Source organism: Ptychodera flava, chromosome 19 (assembly GCF_041260155.1).
Source record: "Ptychodera flava strain L36383 chromosome 19, AS_Pfla_20210202, whole genome shotgun sequence".
NCBI lineage: Eukaryota > Metazoa > Hemichordata > Enteropneusta > Ptychoderidae > Ptychodera > Ptychodera flava.
The window spans coordinates 38,459,808-38,480,228 of NC_091946.1; the positions used below are offsets into that span (position 1 = coordinate 38,459,808).

At 36.8% G+C, this 20,421-nt stretch overlaps 1 protein-coding gene across 4 annotated transcripts in view; it reads left to right on the forward strand.

The window, feature by feature from the left end:
• The first annotated feature begins 2,503 nt into the window (after positions 1-2,503).
• The window catches only part of LOC139119473 (mitogen-activated protein kinase kinase kinase kinase 4-like), a 64,105-nt gene continuing 46,187 nt past the window's right edge, over positions 2,504-20,421 (forward strand). For 2 of the 4 annotated variants that reach the window (XM_070683307.1, XM_070683308.1), the window contains exons 1-2: positions 2,530-2,844; positions 3,158-3,223. In XM_070683307.1, coding sequence (XP_070539408.1) covers positions 2,788-2,844; positions 3,158-3,223 — 123 coding nt within the window. In that variant the 5' untranslated portion in view covers positions 2,530-2,787. Of the gene's footprint in view, positions 2,845-3,157; positions 3,224-20,421 lie in introns of all 4 variants that reach the window. The other 2 variants (XM_070683305.1, XM_070683306.1) reach the window with 2 other exon arrangements.

Sequence of the window (20,421 nt, forward strand, 5' to 3'; positions counted from 1 at the left end):
TCACCGAACTTTTCAGTACTGTATCATCGTTGTCCAGTAGGCCAAAAAAGATCGTTTCTGGTCACCGCGTGTGTCATTTCAGAACCTGCGCGTCATGGCTCTTTTTGGATTACATACTCATCAGTACAGCTATCCTTGATATCCCTGTTTGCATGTCCAAAAATGATAAAAAGAAAACGGAAGTATTATGCAGCTAGTGATAAAAGACAATAACTGTTGCATCAACAGTGCCAAACCAGCATAGAAAATAGAAAAAAAGAAAACCGCGTCGCTGCATCACTTTTGCTGACTGTCAAGGAACAGAAACATGTTTTTGTTTGTTTTGTTTGTGGTTTTTTTTGGGGGGGGGCTTTATACCTGTTTCCTTTGGGTATTAGGTGTGCAAGTATTCACGTTCAATGACTAGAAAATTTACTTCATGGCAGAATCTTGATAAATACAACTTTTCTGTTGATAACCTTTGAAAACAGGTTTACAAAAGAACTGTTTTCTGTCGCATTCGGTGTGGTATCTGTATGACGCATGGAGTAGAATTTGGAGGCGCCCTCACTGTTGTCTGGAATTTTCAAAGCCCCTAGAATGCTACGTTTTTTGTGGAGCCAAATTGTCTCTTCTTGGCCCACCCTGATGCTGTTAATTGTGTTCGATCCATTATATCACAGTTCTCCAGCAGAAATTTATTTTCAGCAAAACACTCATTGTTTTATACATTGAACCTGTTCACCCGATTCCTAGTAAGCAGGGCCACATTTACCATTGATAACAATTGGTTTGGGCAAAGCCATGGTGGTGAAAAGGTATAGGCAAAGTCATAGTTAACTATGGGGTAGGAACTGGAGATCTCTGTTCTCTGCCCTTGTATAGGTTGTATGACAGTAAAGTGCCATATTCACAAGCTCAGTACTTTAGCCTTAATCCAAATCTTCATGGCAAGATAAGCAAAACTTCACATTCTGCTTTTTAGAGTCGATTAGAATGCAAACACAGCTTGATGACTCTGCACAATTACATTCATATGCAATGGCAAGTGTAACCAACCTTCAAAATGAACTGGTTGGCCTATTATATGTAGTTTAAATGAGTGTATGTGAGAAATTGTATAAATTTCCAAACTGCAACTTTTGAAGTTTTGAAATTTTTACACGGATAAGATCCCAGGAATTATTTCTAATATTATAGACTGTAACGAGCCAATATTGAATTTTGTGCTTATTTTATATTTCTGCTTTACAATAATCTTACTGTTTGACGATAACACAGTTGTCCTTCGTTCTGGAAATTCTTTTGTGTCATACTGTACTGTTTACCTGCACAGATATGCAAGATTACACCGGGACCCATTAGCGCCCTCTATAGCGTGCGATGTACGTTCGCTTTGTTTTTATAGGAGGCGACGCCTCTGCTTTATACAACGCCCACTCACTGCTATGCTCCGCATTGCACAATATTAATTTTGTAGGATATCTGTATTGCATGTGCCAAGCAGGTCAGTATGCCACGCATGTATGCATGCTTTCTTTTGTTTCTGTTATGATATGACAACAATTGGCATCATATTTTTTGTATTCTATCCATTCTATAAAAAAGAAACTATTAACAAAGAGATAGTGTCATTCTGTGGGTTAAATATTTACACTACAAACTGGTCAAGCCAACATATTTTACACTCTGAAGAGATTTGTCAAAATTCAGATTGAGTGATCGTAATTTAGGTATTGATTACATTTGAAATAAAAAGTTTGTAAGAAATGAAGTAGTACTGAAAGAGATGAGCAAATTTGTTGAATGTTTTCATTTAAGATAGATCTCTCTGCTTATTATTATACTTTGGAAAAAAGAAGAGAATATGACAACATTATCGAACCTAATTGCCTAAATCTTGCCATGATTTTCATAAAAATCACTGGTATGGCTTAACTTGATTGCTATATGACATGGCTGTTTTGTCCATTTGATGATATTGCTTTAGATTTATATTCTTTGTATTCTATCTGTACTACACCACATTCTCTGCAGGTGTGTGTTGTGTGATAAAGATTTGATCGAATTGAATTAAAAAATGAAATATAATCTTGTAAAAATTGTCAATGATGTCATATTTTAGTCATTTAAATACACATATTTTCTTTTCATTGTTCAAAATTATTTTTAACTTTCATCGCTCACTCCTTCGTAATTCACGTGGCAGTGTGTGTTCGACATCAACTAAAAGCTGTCTGTCGTACAAAGCAGCAATACAGCGCCTCCATACATTACCTGGCGTGTGGCTTCTATTCACAGCTTCAGGCGCTCAGTGTGGAGCAACAATATCGCACCAGACTATAACTTTTTTCCTTTAAAAATGCACATGGTTTGACCAAGCGTTTACCTTTCTCAGAAATTGTTGACAAATATTCACTGGGAAAAATTTAATACCTGGAAGGTTTCATACATTTGTACATTTTTGCAAGCTATATTATATAAAGACCTCGTCATATCTATCATTAGAAAACTTTCCCATAATACACAGCGTAGACCCCGCCTCTGTTTGAATATGCAAATCACCATGGCTGGGGCCCGTAGGATGACTTCGGATGTTCACAGATCGACTTCCGTACATTGATCGCATGATTCTCACGGAAGCGGGCGACGAAGGTCGAAGTCGCTGTGCTAATAAACAGTTACAAAGCGTATCTTGCTCCAGATGTTCAGAAGGTGACATACACTGCCGCATTTGAGTTGAAAACTGCCACTGATCTGTAAGAATCTTGTGTGGATGTCTGTACGACCGTGCACGAATTATTCAAAATGGCATCGCAAAACACTATGTGTAGCTTGGACGATATTGACCTTTCCAGCTTACGGGTAAGTAGAAAAAGTTTAGTTGTCATTGTGTTTTGAAGTTGGAAGGCCAAGTCACCGATCGGACTTTCTGTCGTATTTTGTACGCCTGGGTCTTGCGGAAGACGGCCAAGTGATTCGATCGGCTCCGGGATTTCTATGGCAGTCAGTGCAGACATGATAACAAACCCTTTCAAAGTTGATGAGGGGGACAATAGGCGAACATCAGAAATGAATAGGCCTAACGATTTTCGCCGCAAACTCTGACCGATCCCTTGCTCTGTCCTATGAAGCGCTTAAATATTGTCAATAATTTGTATCGATCTTTTCCCAACAGGATCCAGCTGGCATATTTGATTTGATGGAAGTTGTGGGGAACGGAACATACGGCCAAGTTTACAAGGTATTCTGTAGTTCCCTTGTATATAGTTGTTTGCCCACTGCCCGGTAGGGCCTCGGACGATGAAATATTCGACACCCAAACATTTTAGTACATATCAGGGCCGGTAGCTTTGCATGTAGCACACGCCCCTCCCCATTCTTTTACCCCTGTCAGGTGGTTCCACGCTCCCCTTAAACTTTCTCCCGAAATATTAGTCACTCTTGGTTGATATCATAGTCACCCGTGAAAAACGTTCCCACACCAAAGCCCATCCGGTGTTGCAGTGCACCCATGCAATATCATCCCAAAACGGTGTCATTGCCCCACTTAAGTTCCGTTCAACAGTCTCCAAAATAATCGGATATACCCAATATATCTTTTACAAGAATTATATTCTGGTTTGACATTTAGCTTTTCAAACTAAATTCTTCCACAAAATAGAGGGCTGTACTGTAGGTTCATAAATTCAATCGTAATAATAATATGTATATCTGTTTTGACAGACTGATGACGTAACTGGCCAAGCTGTGATAAAACTTACTTCTTTAAAAATAGTTTTGTGACAGCTCAGGGTCAACAAGTATGGGAGTTTCAATAGATTTATTGTATCTTAAAAAGAACAGAAGTTAGGTTTGTAATAGATGGGTGAATTAAGAAGGTGCAAATATAATCTCAGTGACTCCAGGGAGTAGTATATTATTCATGTGGTGAAATGTAGCAGGATAGAAAATAGAGATGTGAACATTCCTGTATGTGGCTTTTCAAAGTCACAGAAACAAGAAAAATTACTCTGTTTTTATAAATTTTCACCCTTTGTTCAAAATAGGGATATTGACAGTTAAGGAGAGTTGACTTAATTAAATTCAGACAAATGTGCTGTAAAGTTGACCTTATTGGTTTTTCCAGTAAACGATTGGCAACAAGGTACTTTTCCATGTACTGTATATGTATAGATCCAAAAACATTTGTCTGCCATGGAAATTTTCATGGCAAACAGATCAACGTTACTAATGTGCAATTAAATTGCAATCAGATACTGAAGTGTAAAATACAGAGATCTAGTTGTTATAAGTGAGGTAGAAAGTTTTAAACTGTATTTTTTGGGGTGTTTCAAGAATAGTAATGAAGAAAAGATATCAGTCATAAATATCAAAAAAGAATCTCCATGTGTCTACATTAATACATACATACTCCATGTGGGTCATGTTCAATATGATATTCTTTTTACATTCTTGTCTTGAATGTGCAGATGTGTTGTACCATATGGAGTATCATGCTTCAGATATGAGTGCAGGCATGGCCTTAATAGAAACTTTGCTAGAGTTCATTGAAATTAATTGAGATAATCTAAATTTATACTAAAATGATACTGGTAAACCATATTTTGTAGTTTTTTTTTACAACATGCATGGACAAAGATTATGACTAATGACATACATCTAGAACTATGAAATAAGCGAATTTTACATAAGTGATAATATGAGATATTTTTGTGGCAGAAACATTTGACCTTATCAATTATGTATATTCAACTGAGTTTGGCAAAGCCGTGTAACACTTGGCGTAGGCAAGACCTGTATCAAGGTCAATTTTGCCAATTTCTGACCTAGCTAGGATACCATTTCAGTAGAGATTTTGAATGAAATTTCATCAGTGTTCGTTAGTTCGTGAGATCAAAAATTGCAAATCCACATGTTTGAGAAAACAAGAGTTGTAAAACTCTGATCTACTAGCTAGGTTAGCAAATTACTGATTTCCTAGATAACTTCTAATAGACATAATATGAAATATATCCTTCCTGAAAATGAAGTTTTCAGAAAACCATTATTGACCATTCTACAATGATTTGTGTTGTCATGTTTTATCAGAGAGTGTAAATTGACAAACTGACAAAGATGTCTACTAAAGTGAAGCAAGCAATAATGAATGTCAACTTTAATATATTTTATGAGTAATGACGTCAATGTAAGTATGTATGGCTTTTGACAATATCATTCCCAGACAGAAAAAGCAAAAAAAAGAAACAACACAAAACATTACAAAAACTGGTCAGAATATATGGATATAAGGAGCAACAATGCTTTCAAAAATGTTCACATTTAGAAGAAATCATAAAATTATGTTTGTTTGTCTTGGGATTTTTGTCCTTGAATTCTTTGTAGAATTATCCTAATTGTTTTTTAATGCTGAAGTAAAGATGTTTCAGACTGTTGCTGATTATATGCGTAAAAGTTCCACATTGGTATTATGTTTCACATTAAATCACTTTCTATATCCTGTTCAAAAGTAAACGTGTTGCAATAAAGCTTATCAGAAATGCTGTGGAAATGTTATGGAAGACTTTGGCAAACCAAGATTACAGTTTCATTGAAAGAGGATATAAAAAGTTATCATGTTTGTGCTATGTGTTATAATTTTTAGATGTATATATTAATAAGTATGCCAGAGTGGTTTTGGAACGGATACATTATCCAATGAGATACAACACAGAATTGAATCACAGTGTTCCAATTAAACTGATAATGGCATCATTTTTGAAGAAGTGAATATGCCCATCTTTTATTTCTGGAAAAGAATGTCATAAAATATCCGTTGTCAATAAAATCATGAAGTTATCTGAAAATCAAATTAAAATTGTCACTAAGAAGTGTCCAGTGTAAGGAAATCCAAATGTAAAATATATCAAATTTCAAAACTTAATAAAGTTTAGTATGTGACTGATGGTAACATATGATAAAATTAGGGCAAATAGCATCAGGTCAGTTAAAAGTACGTCTTAAAATATTTGATTACCTTTGTCAAAATTATTTTATCTCGGATATGAATATCCTGTCGTAGGGAGGGATGGTAAGTGATGGAAAAGCCACCTTGCACTAGACACTGATAAGGTGAAGATGATAGTGTATCAAGTTTTTTATTGTTATCTCAATGTCCAATGAAAATCAGTTATAGAGTCACGCTTGGTGTCACTAGGTCATGTGACAGTGATATCTTATTAACTAGTCTGGCTTGCCAGTGTCAGTACTGAGACACAAGTCTCTCTTCTCATTTACATCAAGAATTTTCTCTCACGGTGTGTTTTATATTCCTTCCAAACTGTTCAGTGAATGAACTAAACTAAATGCTTGTGATTGGTTGAATATTGTAATCTGGAAAAAATTTTGGAATCAGTCAATGGAACTTTGTCAGTGTCCAGCTGTGAGAAAGCAAATTACTAGAAACTTTTGCTTTCATTGATGATAGTGTTCACATCTGCAGAATGGTTCGAAGGTTTTGTAACTGTTATATTTCCATGGTTTTCCAGCCTTGAATCTAGTCACATGACATACACCAATAGGCAAGTATGCAGTGTTGGTGACATAGATTACAAAGGATTTAACTGAACAACTTGTGATATTTCCGCAGTTTCAATGTCAGAGCAAAACTTGCAACAGACTGAGACAATATCCTGGGAAAGTCTGTACGTCAATAAAAACATGCCCTGGCAATGACTCATATCCACTTAGAAAGTATTGTTTTCACTGAATTCAGCAAGGAAGCTATCAAGTTGACAAAATGGAAAGCAAAGCAAACAAGATTTAACTTTGACGTTGACAGGGAAATTAATTCAATGATTTAGAATCCATATGGAGTATGTGGGTTGATGGTTTTACCTGAATGAAGTCATTCTGATTAGCAAAGACGTGAATATTTCTAGTGCAGATAATTGGAAACTGCTCTAAAGGCAATTTGCCATCCACTGAAGAGTTTGTGATATCCTTGACATGTACACTCTATATCAACATTGATCTAGACATGCTTGGATACAATGACCATGATACAGTGCTCTACTGACCGTGACTGGTGCTTAGATCCACAACACACAACCATGGTGCTTAGATCCACAACACACAACCATGGTGCTTAGGTTGAGAACACACATTCAATCTCATTGCTAATCTCCAACCAAGGCCTTTGTTTCTCCCTGTTCCTTTTGTTTCCTTTTGAAAACCTTTTCAAGGTATTTTCCAACCACTGTGCCATTTGTAAATTTTGACTATGCATGCCATTATGTAATAATAGTGGTCTATCTTGCAGCCTGATCTGTTGATAATATTGTGAATTTGTTTTAAATTGGTGCATTTATAATTAATGTAAGGAACTTTGTTGTACATGTACATATCACTAGATCTTCATCAATTTGAATTTTTTGATTAATTTTTGCCATAATTCTTGCCTTTCATTCACCATGGAAAGATAATACAAACAATAGATAACCTGGGAATGAGAATTCAATTGGAATGATGAAAGCTGCCATAATTCAATGAGTAGCCAGGTATCAGTACATCAGTTTGGAACTCACAAACTAACTTTTGGCATCGAGATCCAAATGAAGCATATAGATAGACCATACAGTGCTGTATTGAGGGCAGGACATCACACAGTATGTCAAAAATCAATGATGACTTGTAAAATTAGACATCTAATATTCAGAACATAAACCAAGTTTGAAAGTTTTGTACTGGGATCATATCTGCTACTAGCATATTAAACTACCAATAGTAGGAAAATTTACTTCAAAGCCCAGAAGATAATTAGTTATCTTGATCATAATTAATATCCTAATTACATGTAATATATATCAAAATAGTTGTGTCTGTGATTAAGTTTAAATTAGAATGTTGAGAAGACTTTGGCTGGAGGCTAGTGTGACAGTTCAGAGCCATGCGTGACATGTTTTGTGGTTGAAATTAAATTTATTCTTTGAAACAGACCTCACTATCAAGGTTTCCATGCTAAGATAGTTAATGGTTCAAAAAGTTTTCATCAGGAACTTTAATAGAAGCTTTTGTTTCCCAAACTGAAAGGTCATGATGTTATTAAAGGTAATGTTTCCACATCAAGATAAAAAAAAATTGCTTTACGGTGAGTGACCACTGTTCACAAGGCATGTAGTGAAGTTTGCATGTAAAGTGTCTGAAGTGTATCATGATTGAACCTTGCTACTTCAAATCATGGCCATACAGTACATCCATGTTCAAACGTAGCAAGTGATTTCTATCATTCATATCTTTGAATACAAACAAACATATTCTGTGTGTGGTCACTTAAATTTCTTGGGCTGTTGTGGTTTGAACTACCCCTGTCAACACAACACAATGGTACAGTCCAATGATATCTGATGGTTTGGTTGCACCTATGTATTATGAATGGGATGGGAGGGTAAAATATATAGCAAATGACATTGTATTATTAAAGTAGTGTGCTATTTTTGAAGTATAAACAAGAAATCTGGGATGGCTTTCAAAAGATAAAATGTAAAGCAGAACCAACTCTTCAACAAAGTAGTTCTATTGTCATCTGTTAGATTGTTCAGTATAATAGATTAATCGTCTACGGAAAACAAAAACACATAAAGCCTGTAGAGGACTGGTTTGGGCATGTATTGAAGTCCATTGTCATTCAGATTGCAAAGTAGCATTGTCAATTGTCTATGCTGTGTCAAAGCTATGAGATGTATCATTGTTTTCAAAGTGTAGTGTTTGCCCAAATCATGACTAATGTATCGCATCCCTGTCCTCTGGCATCATAGATAATCTGTTTTTCAGATTTTAAAGTGTTCATCCTCTCATGTAATGTTTGAAGAAGATTGCAAGAGAGGCTGAACAACACTGTGAAAAAGTTAAATGATAACACTAACCATAATTAACTTTCCCAACAACAAAAATGTCCTTGTAAAATGTATTATAGTATATTTTATTGTTACATTCATCCGTACAGACAAGAGGTCCCATCATCAACCAGCACGTTATCACAGACTATGGCCATACTTCTCAAAACATGGAGGTCACACTGAAGGTTAAAACATTTGTTTGGAAATGCAAATACTGATTTTTTAAGCAGAAACAAAAGTAATGAAAAGATTTCCAATAATATGGTTTTATTTCAGTGCACTAGCTGACACGTACAGTTAAATTATTTGTGAATGTGCCTATTAAGTGCAAGCAAGATTGGATTGTATTGAATGATCGATGTCAAAGGTCACTTTGATTGGCTGGAAAAATACTCCATACTACAAAAGACAAGAAACATGATCGGTGTTTAAGATCTTAAACTGTCGCAACATAAAAATTCCTCAAAGTAACTCATGAAAACTATAGCAGAGTTAAACAGTGATCTGGCGTCTGGAGTATTTGCGTAAAATTGAGATCAGTGACTCAGCAAGTAAACAGAAAGACCGGACATTGTTCTTGAAAATTGTTGACCATAATATGTAGGTTGGTATTACGGAGTTGTAGTTCCGACTGGCAGATAGCTGAATATTTTTTTGTAAATTTATGCAATAGGAAATAATGGCGGTGTTGAATTAATTCTTGTTCGGATTGAGGATTTCAACATTTGCTGATGACTAACTTGGAATACATTCTGATCCGATTCCAGTGGGTGTTTCACTAGAATCACTTCCATTGTTTATAACGGAACAGTCCTAAACAATGATATCAGCCGTGTTGACCGCTGTGGTTGGTTCAAGCTGGTTTACAGTAAAGACTTGACATTTACTGTAAAAGTAGAAGCCGGACTAACTTGGAAAATGTTTAACTTGTGAGTTTTGGTTGAAACACGGTCATGTGGAGGGACTGTGGTTGAAATGGCCAATATGGAGGAGAATCATACATAGACACAAAGTCATATGTAAATCGTGGGTTAAAGGTCACCATTGTTCAGATACCGCCTGTAAGTGGTACCAGTAAAGGCCACCTTTTGCTTTGAAAGAATGGTTTGAGAACAAAGCACAGGAAAGCCTACATACAATAACATAAAAGAATTCCAAATAGAGTAACAATAATGTTGGGACTGTTCTTATGCTGTGTTTAAATATGTCATTCTCTAAAATTAAACACATATCATAAAAAGCATTTAGGAAAAAATCAAGTTATGCAGTGAATAATGTTAGGGGATTCGTTTTGAGGAGAGGTCGTTGACCTGGACAGGAAGTGAACCTACGCTGTTGTTGTCACAACAGTGTTTGACATAGGACACCAATGAATTACACAAACCACCTGTATTTGTCACTTTGTCACACACCTTTATCATCTCTTACCATTGATACTCTAGATCTAAACTTTGTTTCCATAATTGTGTTTGTTGTTCTGTTGTGATAATTTACTGAAGAAATTTAAAATCAAATTGACAGAGTAGTGAAATATTTGGTCAGGTATTCATGTCACAGGAATAAGTGTCATTTTACAAAAATATTTTACATAATCACCTGGTATATGTTAGTTTTGAGAAAGAATGGTTTGTCTTGATTAAAGTTTATTGTCCTGGAGTAAAGCAAAATTTTTCAGAATTTTTTCCAAAGTAGTCATTAATTGATTTGTTTGTTTATTTAATAAGTTAATTAATTAATTAATTTGTTTACTCACTTGAACTTTTTGTCCTTTGATGACTTGGTTCTTTCTTATTTCAAAAGTTGTTTAATCAAATTCATAACAGGATAAACTGACATAGGATTATTGAATGGTGAAAAACATTTGATTTGATTTGGTAATGTAAAACTAGCACAGTCAGTGAGTGTGGAATCCAGCATTGATGAACCATTGAAACTTTTAACTTACATGAATGTAATATTTTATTGTAACACTAACAGTCTAAGAATAACATCACTGTAAATAAATGTACAATGTGTAAGAGATCAGAATGATGAAATGATGCGAGGTGTAATCTTAGAGATTTGATAGCTCTGATGACAATTTTGATGAAGAGCCAAGTCATGTTAGTCCAGGGTAAACACGGTTTCTAATTGCCTATGATTAATTTTTCACCAGTTATAGTTTCCTGTATGAAGTTACTAACCATTTGAAATGTACTCACAAACTGACATGTAACAACCACTGTAGTTCTGTAACTTCCTGGTCCAGTCATTGACCCAACACCATTAGTGTGTTTCAGTGGTTACCATGCAGACTTTGGTGATTTTTAACATTGCTAAATGACATCACTAGTCACAGAATGACAAATACAGTGCATAAATTATTGTCACTTCTGTATTCCACCACACGACAAAGTTGAGATACCAATAAGCAAATTGCAAAACCATGTGCTGTTTAATTTTTGGCAAAAACGGAACTCAATTGTTCCTCTTTTGTCTGTGAAAGTCTTGATTAATTTTGATGAAATATTTTCATGACAAGATCATTTGTGTTGGCAGGGCACTGAAAGCACATATGAATGAATAATCTGGTTAGGACCATTTGACACATAATTGGTCTTTTCTAGTGTTTTTGTATTCAATCAAATCTTGTTTCCCATTATTCAAAATTATTAGAATTCCAAGTCTGTAGTCAGTTTATTGCCAATTTTGTGTGAATATTACCAGTACATTTTGAGAGAGCATTTTCAGTTTGCTGTGTAACCCACTCTGTATTGATACAGAAACATTTCTCATAGCAAGACCTGATCTGATTGGTTAACCTTTAATTCCAGTCTCTGAAAGGTCAGACATGTTGGCATTTTACCCAAGGCTCGTCATTCATTTTGCGTTAAGTGACTGATATGGACTTTGTAATATTATTTACATTCAAACCATTAGAAACACTTGTCATTGGTTTACTATTTTTAATCTGATGAAAGACACCAATGCTAATAAGGGTCTTTGATCACTTGAAGTGTAACATTTAAGAGTCGTGTTTGATGGTGCGTTTCATTGATTTGTTCAAGCATTGTTTGGCTGTCAGAAATTCACAAGTAGAATATTTATGTGTTCACAGTAGAGTTTCTCACCAGTTTTCACAGTTGTATTGTTGTTGTTTGTCAGTACTTGTAACACCTCCCTATGACATGAAACATCTCTGATGCCAATCAGACACACAGACATTTCTTTGAAATGGCTCTGAGCATGTGCAGTATTTATGTTAATAAAAAAACTCAGGATTGTCATCAAAATACATAATTTGTAACTTGGACATTTCAGTTTCTGGTATCAACTCTGTCGGCAAAGGCTTCTTGTCATTAGTTTGATACATTTTTACACATTTGTAAAAAACTTAAAAAGATTTTAGACCTTTAATAGGCATTATATGAAAGTTTATTTGAGGCCTTCTATGTGAGTTCAGTTCGTTGAGGTAAGCTTAATCACTTCATGGTGACACTCATAGGAGGCAATAGTGTGCAATGGTGACACCCATTGGAGGCAATAGTGCCCAATGGTGACACCCATAGGAGGCAATGGTGCCCAATGGTGACACCCATAGGAGGCAATAGTGCCCAATGGTGACACCCATAGGAGGCAATGGTGCCCAATGGTGACACCCATTGGAGGCAATAGTGCCCAATGGTGACACCCATAGGAGGCAATAGTGCCCAATGGTGACACCCATTGGAGGCAATAGTGCCCAATGGTGACACCCATTGGAGGCAATAGTGCCCAATGGTGACACCCATTGGAGGCAATAGTGCCCAATGGTGACACCCATAGGAGGCAATAGTGCCCAATGGTGACACCCATAGGAGGCAATAGTGCCCAATGGTGACACCCATAGGAGGCAATAGTGCCCATGGTGACACCCATTGGAGGCAATAGTGCCCAATGGTGACACCCATAGGAGGCAATAGTGCCCAATGGTGACACCCATAGGAGGCAATAGTGCCCAACGGTGACACCCATAGGAGGCAATAGCGTGCAATGGTGACACCCATTGGAGGCAATAGTGCCCAATGGTGACACCCATAGGAGGCAATAGTGCCCAATAGTGACACCCATTGGAGGCAATAGTGCCCAACGGTGACACCCATTGGAGGCAATAGTGCCCAATAGTGACACCCATTGGAGGCAATAGTGCCCAACGGTGACACCAATTGGAGGCAATAGTGTGCAGTCACACATAGATGGTGAACATCACTTGCAATTCTACACAATGCTTTACTTCTCGAGCTCCTCACTTCACTTTATCATAAATTTCCATTCACACAGAAATGTGAGTGTGTAGCTGTCACAAACACAGGCTGAATACCTCAAACAATCACTTCAGATGTATTACCATCTCTGCTTCCTTCATCTCCTTCCATGACTTCTGAATCAATTTTCTGTTTATGACATCACACGTAGGCTCCAGACAGCCAAAGGTTACTCAAAGTAAATTCTGACACCTGCGTCACAATAAAAGCACACACACACTCAGACTGAAGCACAGCCCCAGGCTAAGTGAACATTTAAAAGAAGAAAAAATAGTCAAACAGATTCTATGGGGTACCGGTCACAAACATCCACAGCATTCAATTCTGTATGCAGCAACCTGTCTTCAGTGGAACATAACCCAATTTCTATAGATGGTTTTGGTGAAACATTTTGTCCATCACTTTACATAACTCATTGATCAGCAAACCTACTGATAGGTGTCATGGATGTCAGTGCAGTCTTTATCACCAGCAAGGAACATTACAGAAAGGAGCATTATTATCTTTAACTGTCCCAAATACTCAAAAATCTTGTTGTAACATTGTCTTAGATCTGTTACCCAAATTTGACCCAAGTTAATACATTCAAAGTAGTGTTGGTGATATATCACATTTTGTGTGACTTCTTGTTATCTCAGAAACAGTGTATGCCTTTTGTGAAATTAAACACAAAGTCAGATGAACCACTGAATGTCAGCTTCCAAAGTAGAAAATTTACTTTCTTCATGTGCAGACTTTTCCAAAGCAACCAGTAACTTGTAGCCCCCTTCCGAAAATGATATGCAACAACCAGATCTACCATACTTATCCCCAAACCCAAAATTCAGTGACATGACTGACTATCCTTGATGTACGGTAACACAATCACCATTTTGCTAGAATCCTTTTCCTGTTCAAAGTCCCGGCATTACAAATGTACCTGTTTGCTGTCTTTTCCTGGTAGATAATGCCAGGAAACGGGAACTGTTATTTCAAGTTTTATGATAGAATTTCTTTCTCGCCAGAAATGGAAGATTCGTTGAAATACTATCAGATACACTGCCCACAAACTGACAAAAGTGTGTACAATACACCATTTGTACCTGTTGAATTTTGGATCAGGTCCTACTAGTACTAAACTTCAAAACTCAAGGTGTTGTCAGGAATACTTGTTCCCAGTATTTGAAAAAATCTCTTAAACCTTTCCTAGGTTATATGTATGAATCATCCTTGTGGCATTTTCTAAGTGCTTGTGAAATGTAACTTGTCACCAGATCAGTGAAGTTGGCATTTCACATAATATTTTCGTTTACTTCTTTCATGAAAAACTGATAATTTTTGTTGACAGAGGATCCAAAACGTTACTGTCCATGTTCCAATGGCATATCTGTGATTTGGTAATGATATTTCAATGAATATTATGAAATATCAGAGTTGTGATGTTCATACCAAACTCCTAACTGTGGGCTGTGTACCGGTAGTTGATGACAGTGTACATGGCAGCTAATATTCCCCCAGAGTTTCATTGAAATTTGCCTTTTCAAAAAACCACAGTAAAGTAATCACTTTTATTTTAGCTGACAGTGGTTCAAATACTATAACTAACAAAAGTTATCAAATTGAAAAGATTTTTGTGTTGTTTTCAGTCAGATGCACATGCATATGAAGGTAATAATCTAGGCTTGTCATTGAGGACAGAAATCATTTCATTTCCTCTGTTTGCGTTATGTTCTTTTCAAACAGTCTTTGCAGTGTTTGCTAAACAAAGCAGCAGAGTGCAATGACATACCCGCACAGTTTGATGGAAAAAAATGTCTTAATTCAGCGGTGAGCTGTGCAAACAAAGACAGGTCACAACAGCAAAAGGCGAAGCAATGGACAGCAGTGCTGTGGACTTTGGTCATGCAAATAATAGAGTGAATGTGAAGCATTTCAAAGAGACTCTCACATCATTTCATTCGATGTTCTGTGATCTCTTATTTGTCTTTTTTCTTCGGAGACACTCTTGTGTAACAAACCTTTCAGAAAATGAACCAGTAAAGTTTGTGAACAACGGTACAGTGAATCTGATGGAGAACCATGTTTACAGTGAAAGCAAAGCTGGTCAGTGGATGTGATAATGGCAACCATTACAGACTAGTTGATGGTCCTCCTTCGGATAATTACATGCCTCTTTTATCACCATGTGGACATTGGCAAACCGTTGTTCTCAGTTTCTGCCAGTCACAGCATTGGCAGAAGTCTGTCTCCCGTCTGTTATGTTAAACACATGTCTGACTGCTATTTTTTCAAGTGGACACCATCAATTATAATTCCACTGTCAAGAATAAAGTGTATGATATAACAACAGACAAATATGAAACTCAACCAAAGTCTACGACCCCATCATTATGGAAACCAAATTTCCTGACCCTATATTTTTGTAATATTGACTCAAATCCATGCTCACAGGGCTGAGGGAATGTCTGCTTTGATGCTGGACTTTGATGTCTTGCTGATGTGAAAATTCACTGCAAATTACAACAGCTGTAGCTGCAAAAACATTCAGAAACAAAACTGTATAGCAACTTTGTTTTTACAAATTCATGAGAACTGCTTGAAAGAAATGTATGCATTGCTTCCTAAATATTGATCTTTTATAATAACACATTAGGGTACATCTTTAATCATGGCAGTTGTCTGTTAAATGCAGAAGGTCTTCCAGGAAGTCTCTGCGTATCAATTTCAAGAAAATTTTAACGTGAAAGTATTGCCTCGTAACATGAACAGATCCTTTTCTGCAGTGATATCCCACAATACTTTGTAATTCAGTAGAATGCCAACTTGACCATTGTTAAGCTGGCAAGATGATGGACATTGCTACCTTGGTTGTACAAGGTACAGTGTTTAACTAGAACTATGGCCTTGGTGAAATGAACTCCCTAATGTACATAAGATCTTCTTTGAAAAGTTCCAATCTTTCTCTATTGTGAGATAATGGTCACCTCTGATGCAAGGCCACACGCAATGCACCGAACTGGTGAATGTCCAGTGTGACTGTATTTGATCAAAAGTGACTTTCATCAAATAGTTGATAACTCTCTACAGAACTGAGGGAGTGGAGCACATAGGAAGTGGTTTGTCCCCAGCAGTGTACATACATGATGAAACAAGGCATCTTATTTCACCGGCGGACTGACTCTTTAGGTGGAGACTTTGAATGAATTCTGATATGTACACTGACTGTGATGATGCAAACTCTATAGCCTCAGTATTACCCCATGTATGTGTATGAGTCTAGCCACATCTGTAGAAGACAATTGGAACATACCATATTGTGACAGGGAAAGGGGTGCAGGAGGTTGTCACCATGGTTTGCTTGTTTGTTTGTTTGTTTGTTGATAAGACTGGATTTATTAGCAGTGTTTTATGAACTAGCTTGAATAGAATGCACAAATCAACATGCCATAAAGTTGACTGGCTGTTCCAATAATTAAAATATCAAAAAGGATGTTAAGAAATGAACTCTGTTAGCAGTGATAATAGCTAACTAATTGACACTTTGACCCACATGGTTATCGATTTGCTGACCAGGAACTTGTATCAAATGATAAAATGAATGTGGAATCATCTTTTGTGTCACAGTTGAAATCATCTGCCGGTGCCTGACAAAACTCTAGGATACAGGAAATATTGAACTGAGTCAGCGTCAGATAAAAGTTTTTAAAGCATTGGATATGGCCAGACAAGGATGTGCCATAAATTGGTATCCCATCATGCAGTTCAGTAAACATTAGCTGCCTATCATGGTATATTCAGGAAATCCCTTGTAAACTTTAGCCACTGCGTCACCTGTGACTGATACAACTTTATCTGCCTAGCAGTAAATGTAAACTTTGAAAAGTTTGTAATGGGGAAATATCATTGCTATATCCAAGGTTATATAGCTTACAATTTTGACTGTCTCTGTAGGATGGTATAAGAAACCAATGCTTATAGTTCATTGACCTTGTTTTGTCCTGTTGCAAGCCATTATTTAAAAGAAAATAGAGGAAGGAGAATTTCAATTTACAAGTAAATTACTTCTCAGATGGAAACCTAAATTGAACATTGTATAGCTTGATTTGTTGTCCTTGAAGGTTTATTTTGGATTCTAGGGGTCATGACCTTCCTTGATATGAGATTATAGACAGACTATAAAGCTTAATAGTACTGATTGTAGTGATGTCACAATTTCCTGAAATTTTGCTGAAATTGTCCCAATTGTCCAGCGTTGACAAAACACCAAGGCCAGGTTTCTCTTATTAGAAATAAAGGACAAAACTACATTGTATATGATGACTTTCATTGTAACATTAAAAAAGTGGGACAATGTGACTGTCCATGGTTACTTTGACCGTCCATTGACAATTTGACTGTCCATTATCACTTAGAGTAACCATACAACAGACACTGAGGAAACACGTGACAAACACATAACGTGTGTCCATACTTGCAGTTTGCAGCACAACCCTCAACCAATACATGGCAGCAAATGAACAATTGAAATCATTTCTGCTCAGTTTTGGAATTTGAAATCCTTCACTGATGTGTAGGAATTGCACTGTAGTGGTTGTGTGTACAGTGGGCAATAGAAGTTATGTATGTCAGTACTCTTTCAGTTGGTTTAGCTGTTGGTTTTTGTTTCCATTGGGAACCAGTTGGACAGTGTCATGGATTTTTAGAAGCAAAAAGAAGTTGCAGAATGAGATGTTTCGTGTGCATGTATGTGTATTTAACCTTTTCACCTCAATTTTCATGTGCAGAGGTCCAATTTCACCATTGTGGACAATAGGAATGGGGCAAACCATTGTGATAAAAGGGTTTGGTCTATATTTCAGCTTTGTGGGCACTGGCCACTGAAGCCATAAAGCCAAGCAGTTTCAGTGCCTGGTTTTAAGACAGTGCAAAATAGTTGGGAATGTAGGAACATATTTTCATGTTTCTTCTTTCTCTTAATATGATTGCATTTGTATACCATTGACAACCCTGGTACAATGGCTTCAGAAACCCTGGTCACATTTACCAGCTCACTGCCCTCAACAAAAACACTGAACACTGAAAGACCTGTTTGTCCATCAGCAAGTGGTACATTCAACAAAGTTCAGAGACATAGGGAGGCCATAGACTTCAATCAATCCAAATTGTCCGTCAGTAAATCTGACTATTGCTGAGACAGTCTGTATGCATTGGAAAGAATGCAATACTGTGTACATTGAGAGAATAACCTGTCTTTGTGTTTGCGTAATGAATTTTACATGGTGCGCAGATCAGTGTTAATTCCTGGGATTGTCGTCTGCAATCATTGTCTGTTTTGCTATTTTACTGTGCTGCAATAGACTTGCTTAATTGCTTGTTATTCAATCATGCACAAAAGAGTTTATTTAAACCTGACAACAATTCAGGCTAGTCTTCTCTTTGGATTACGTTTGTTTGTTCTTGTTTCTTGTCTCAATACAAACTGTCCTAGGCAAGGTGACAGTGTTTACGGTTTTCTCAGTGGAAATTTGTCCTGTTTGGCTGTTGTAAGAGTTCTTCATTGTTTGTTTGAATGTTTTCTCCTTTACTCCACACGAGCACTGTCTTGTTTTCTTCCAGCTGTGTGTGGACTTTTCATGGTAGTTGTATTTTATGGAAGCCCTCTCCCTGGACATGTCTATTAATGCTGTTAGCTATGTTCTCATTTCTAGTAGCCAACAAGTTCAAACACAATTCTTCCATTATCAGCACCAATCAGGTCAATACTAATTCCTTTGCTTTCTTTCCTTACAATCATGAGTAAATTTTCAAAAACAGACATGGAAGCATTTCACTAACATCTTTTCACAACATTACATGGTTTGAACAGTGACAATGATCCATCAAACAAGGTGTCTGTGTGTGCAATGCAGGCATATGAAAGCACAGGGTCATGACAAACCCAATTTGAAGAAAACAGAATACATTTTTGAACATCTGAATATTTGGCCAGTCTGAGAATTTTTGTCCATTGGGCGTAGATCTACAAACACTGTACCTCTCAAGGACATGGGTTTATGATCAAACCAGGCCCCCAGGGTATGGTTGAAGTTAGTACAGAGTATTCTAAATTGTACATTAAAATGCATGCCCTGTCAAACAGCTTCCCTTTCAGCCTATTTTTCAGTCCACTGTCTCTGTAGCCTGCAGGCATCTTAGTCAGTACAAGAACTGTGTGAGAGTTTTGCCAGCAATTGACAAGTTCATTAGATGTGTATTAAAAACAATTGTGTTTTGAGATCAGCACAGTGAGCATTGATGTGGAATAAATCCTAATGGAATTGATCTGTCAATTTCATTAAATCTCATTTGTAGTTGTTTAGGTGGCATTATCTGGTATTAGTATAGTGTAGAATGCATAGCACGGGGCAGACAGTACAGAAATAGTTCTGAGAAAAATCATCACTGGAGACATGCTCTGCCCAGGAGAAAGATTATGTCATCAGAAATTGGCATGTAGTCACTCTTGCATGATCATTGAAATGAATTTTTGTTGGCGGCAGATGTGTGGTTGATATGTGATTGGCAAGTGTCATTTTACAGAAAAATGACAAGGTAATGATGTTCCAATATTTGCGTGGGAGTATTCCAGCCTGTAGCTTCCCAGCTCACACTGACATCATGTAACCCTGACAGTTTTGAGGAGTACAACCTGGCATTTGCAAAATATGACAAGCAAGTCAACAAGATGGAAACGTAAAATGAAATGATAAAGGCATTGCGGTATTTGAATTTCTGAGCAAATTAAAAATGCTACAATATGAGACATTCATGTCAACGGAAGTAGCTGCAAGTACATCATGATATATCTTGAATAGATTCAGCATATATTCCACTTTTAAGGTTTAGGAGTCACTTGCAACATGTAGATAGATAAAAAACAATCACATACTGGTAATGTATAGTGTGGACCATGGTCCCTCTATCATGTGATAGAGAGACTGTGTGTGGACACTACCAGTAGATAGACAAATATCATCTGCTCACTGTGTATGGGGCAACTTCATAATAGTGGGCCCACTCTGCTAGACAGTAGTTATCTGCATTTTAAGTTGCCTTGTACAATAAATAAGTTGAAATATGCCCCCTTGGATAGATTTAAACTGCAATATGGCTGAGTGGATTGATCTAAAAAATCTCTAGTTTGTCAAGTTGGAATATGTCATCATCATTGTTGAATACCGTAGAAGCTCAGTTTCATAGTTTTACCGGTTATGTTAGCTTTGGATTCTGATTTTGTAAAATAAACAGTATCATTGATTCCATTT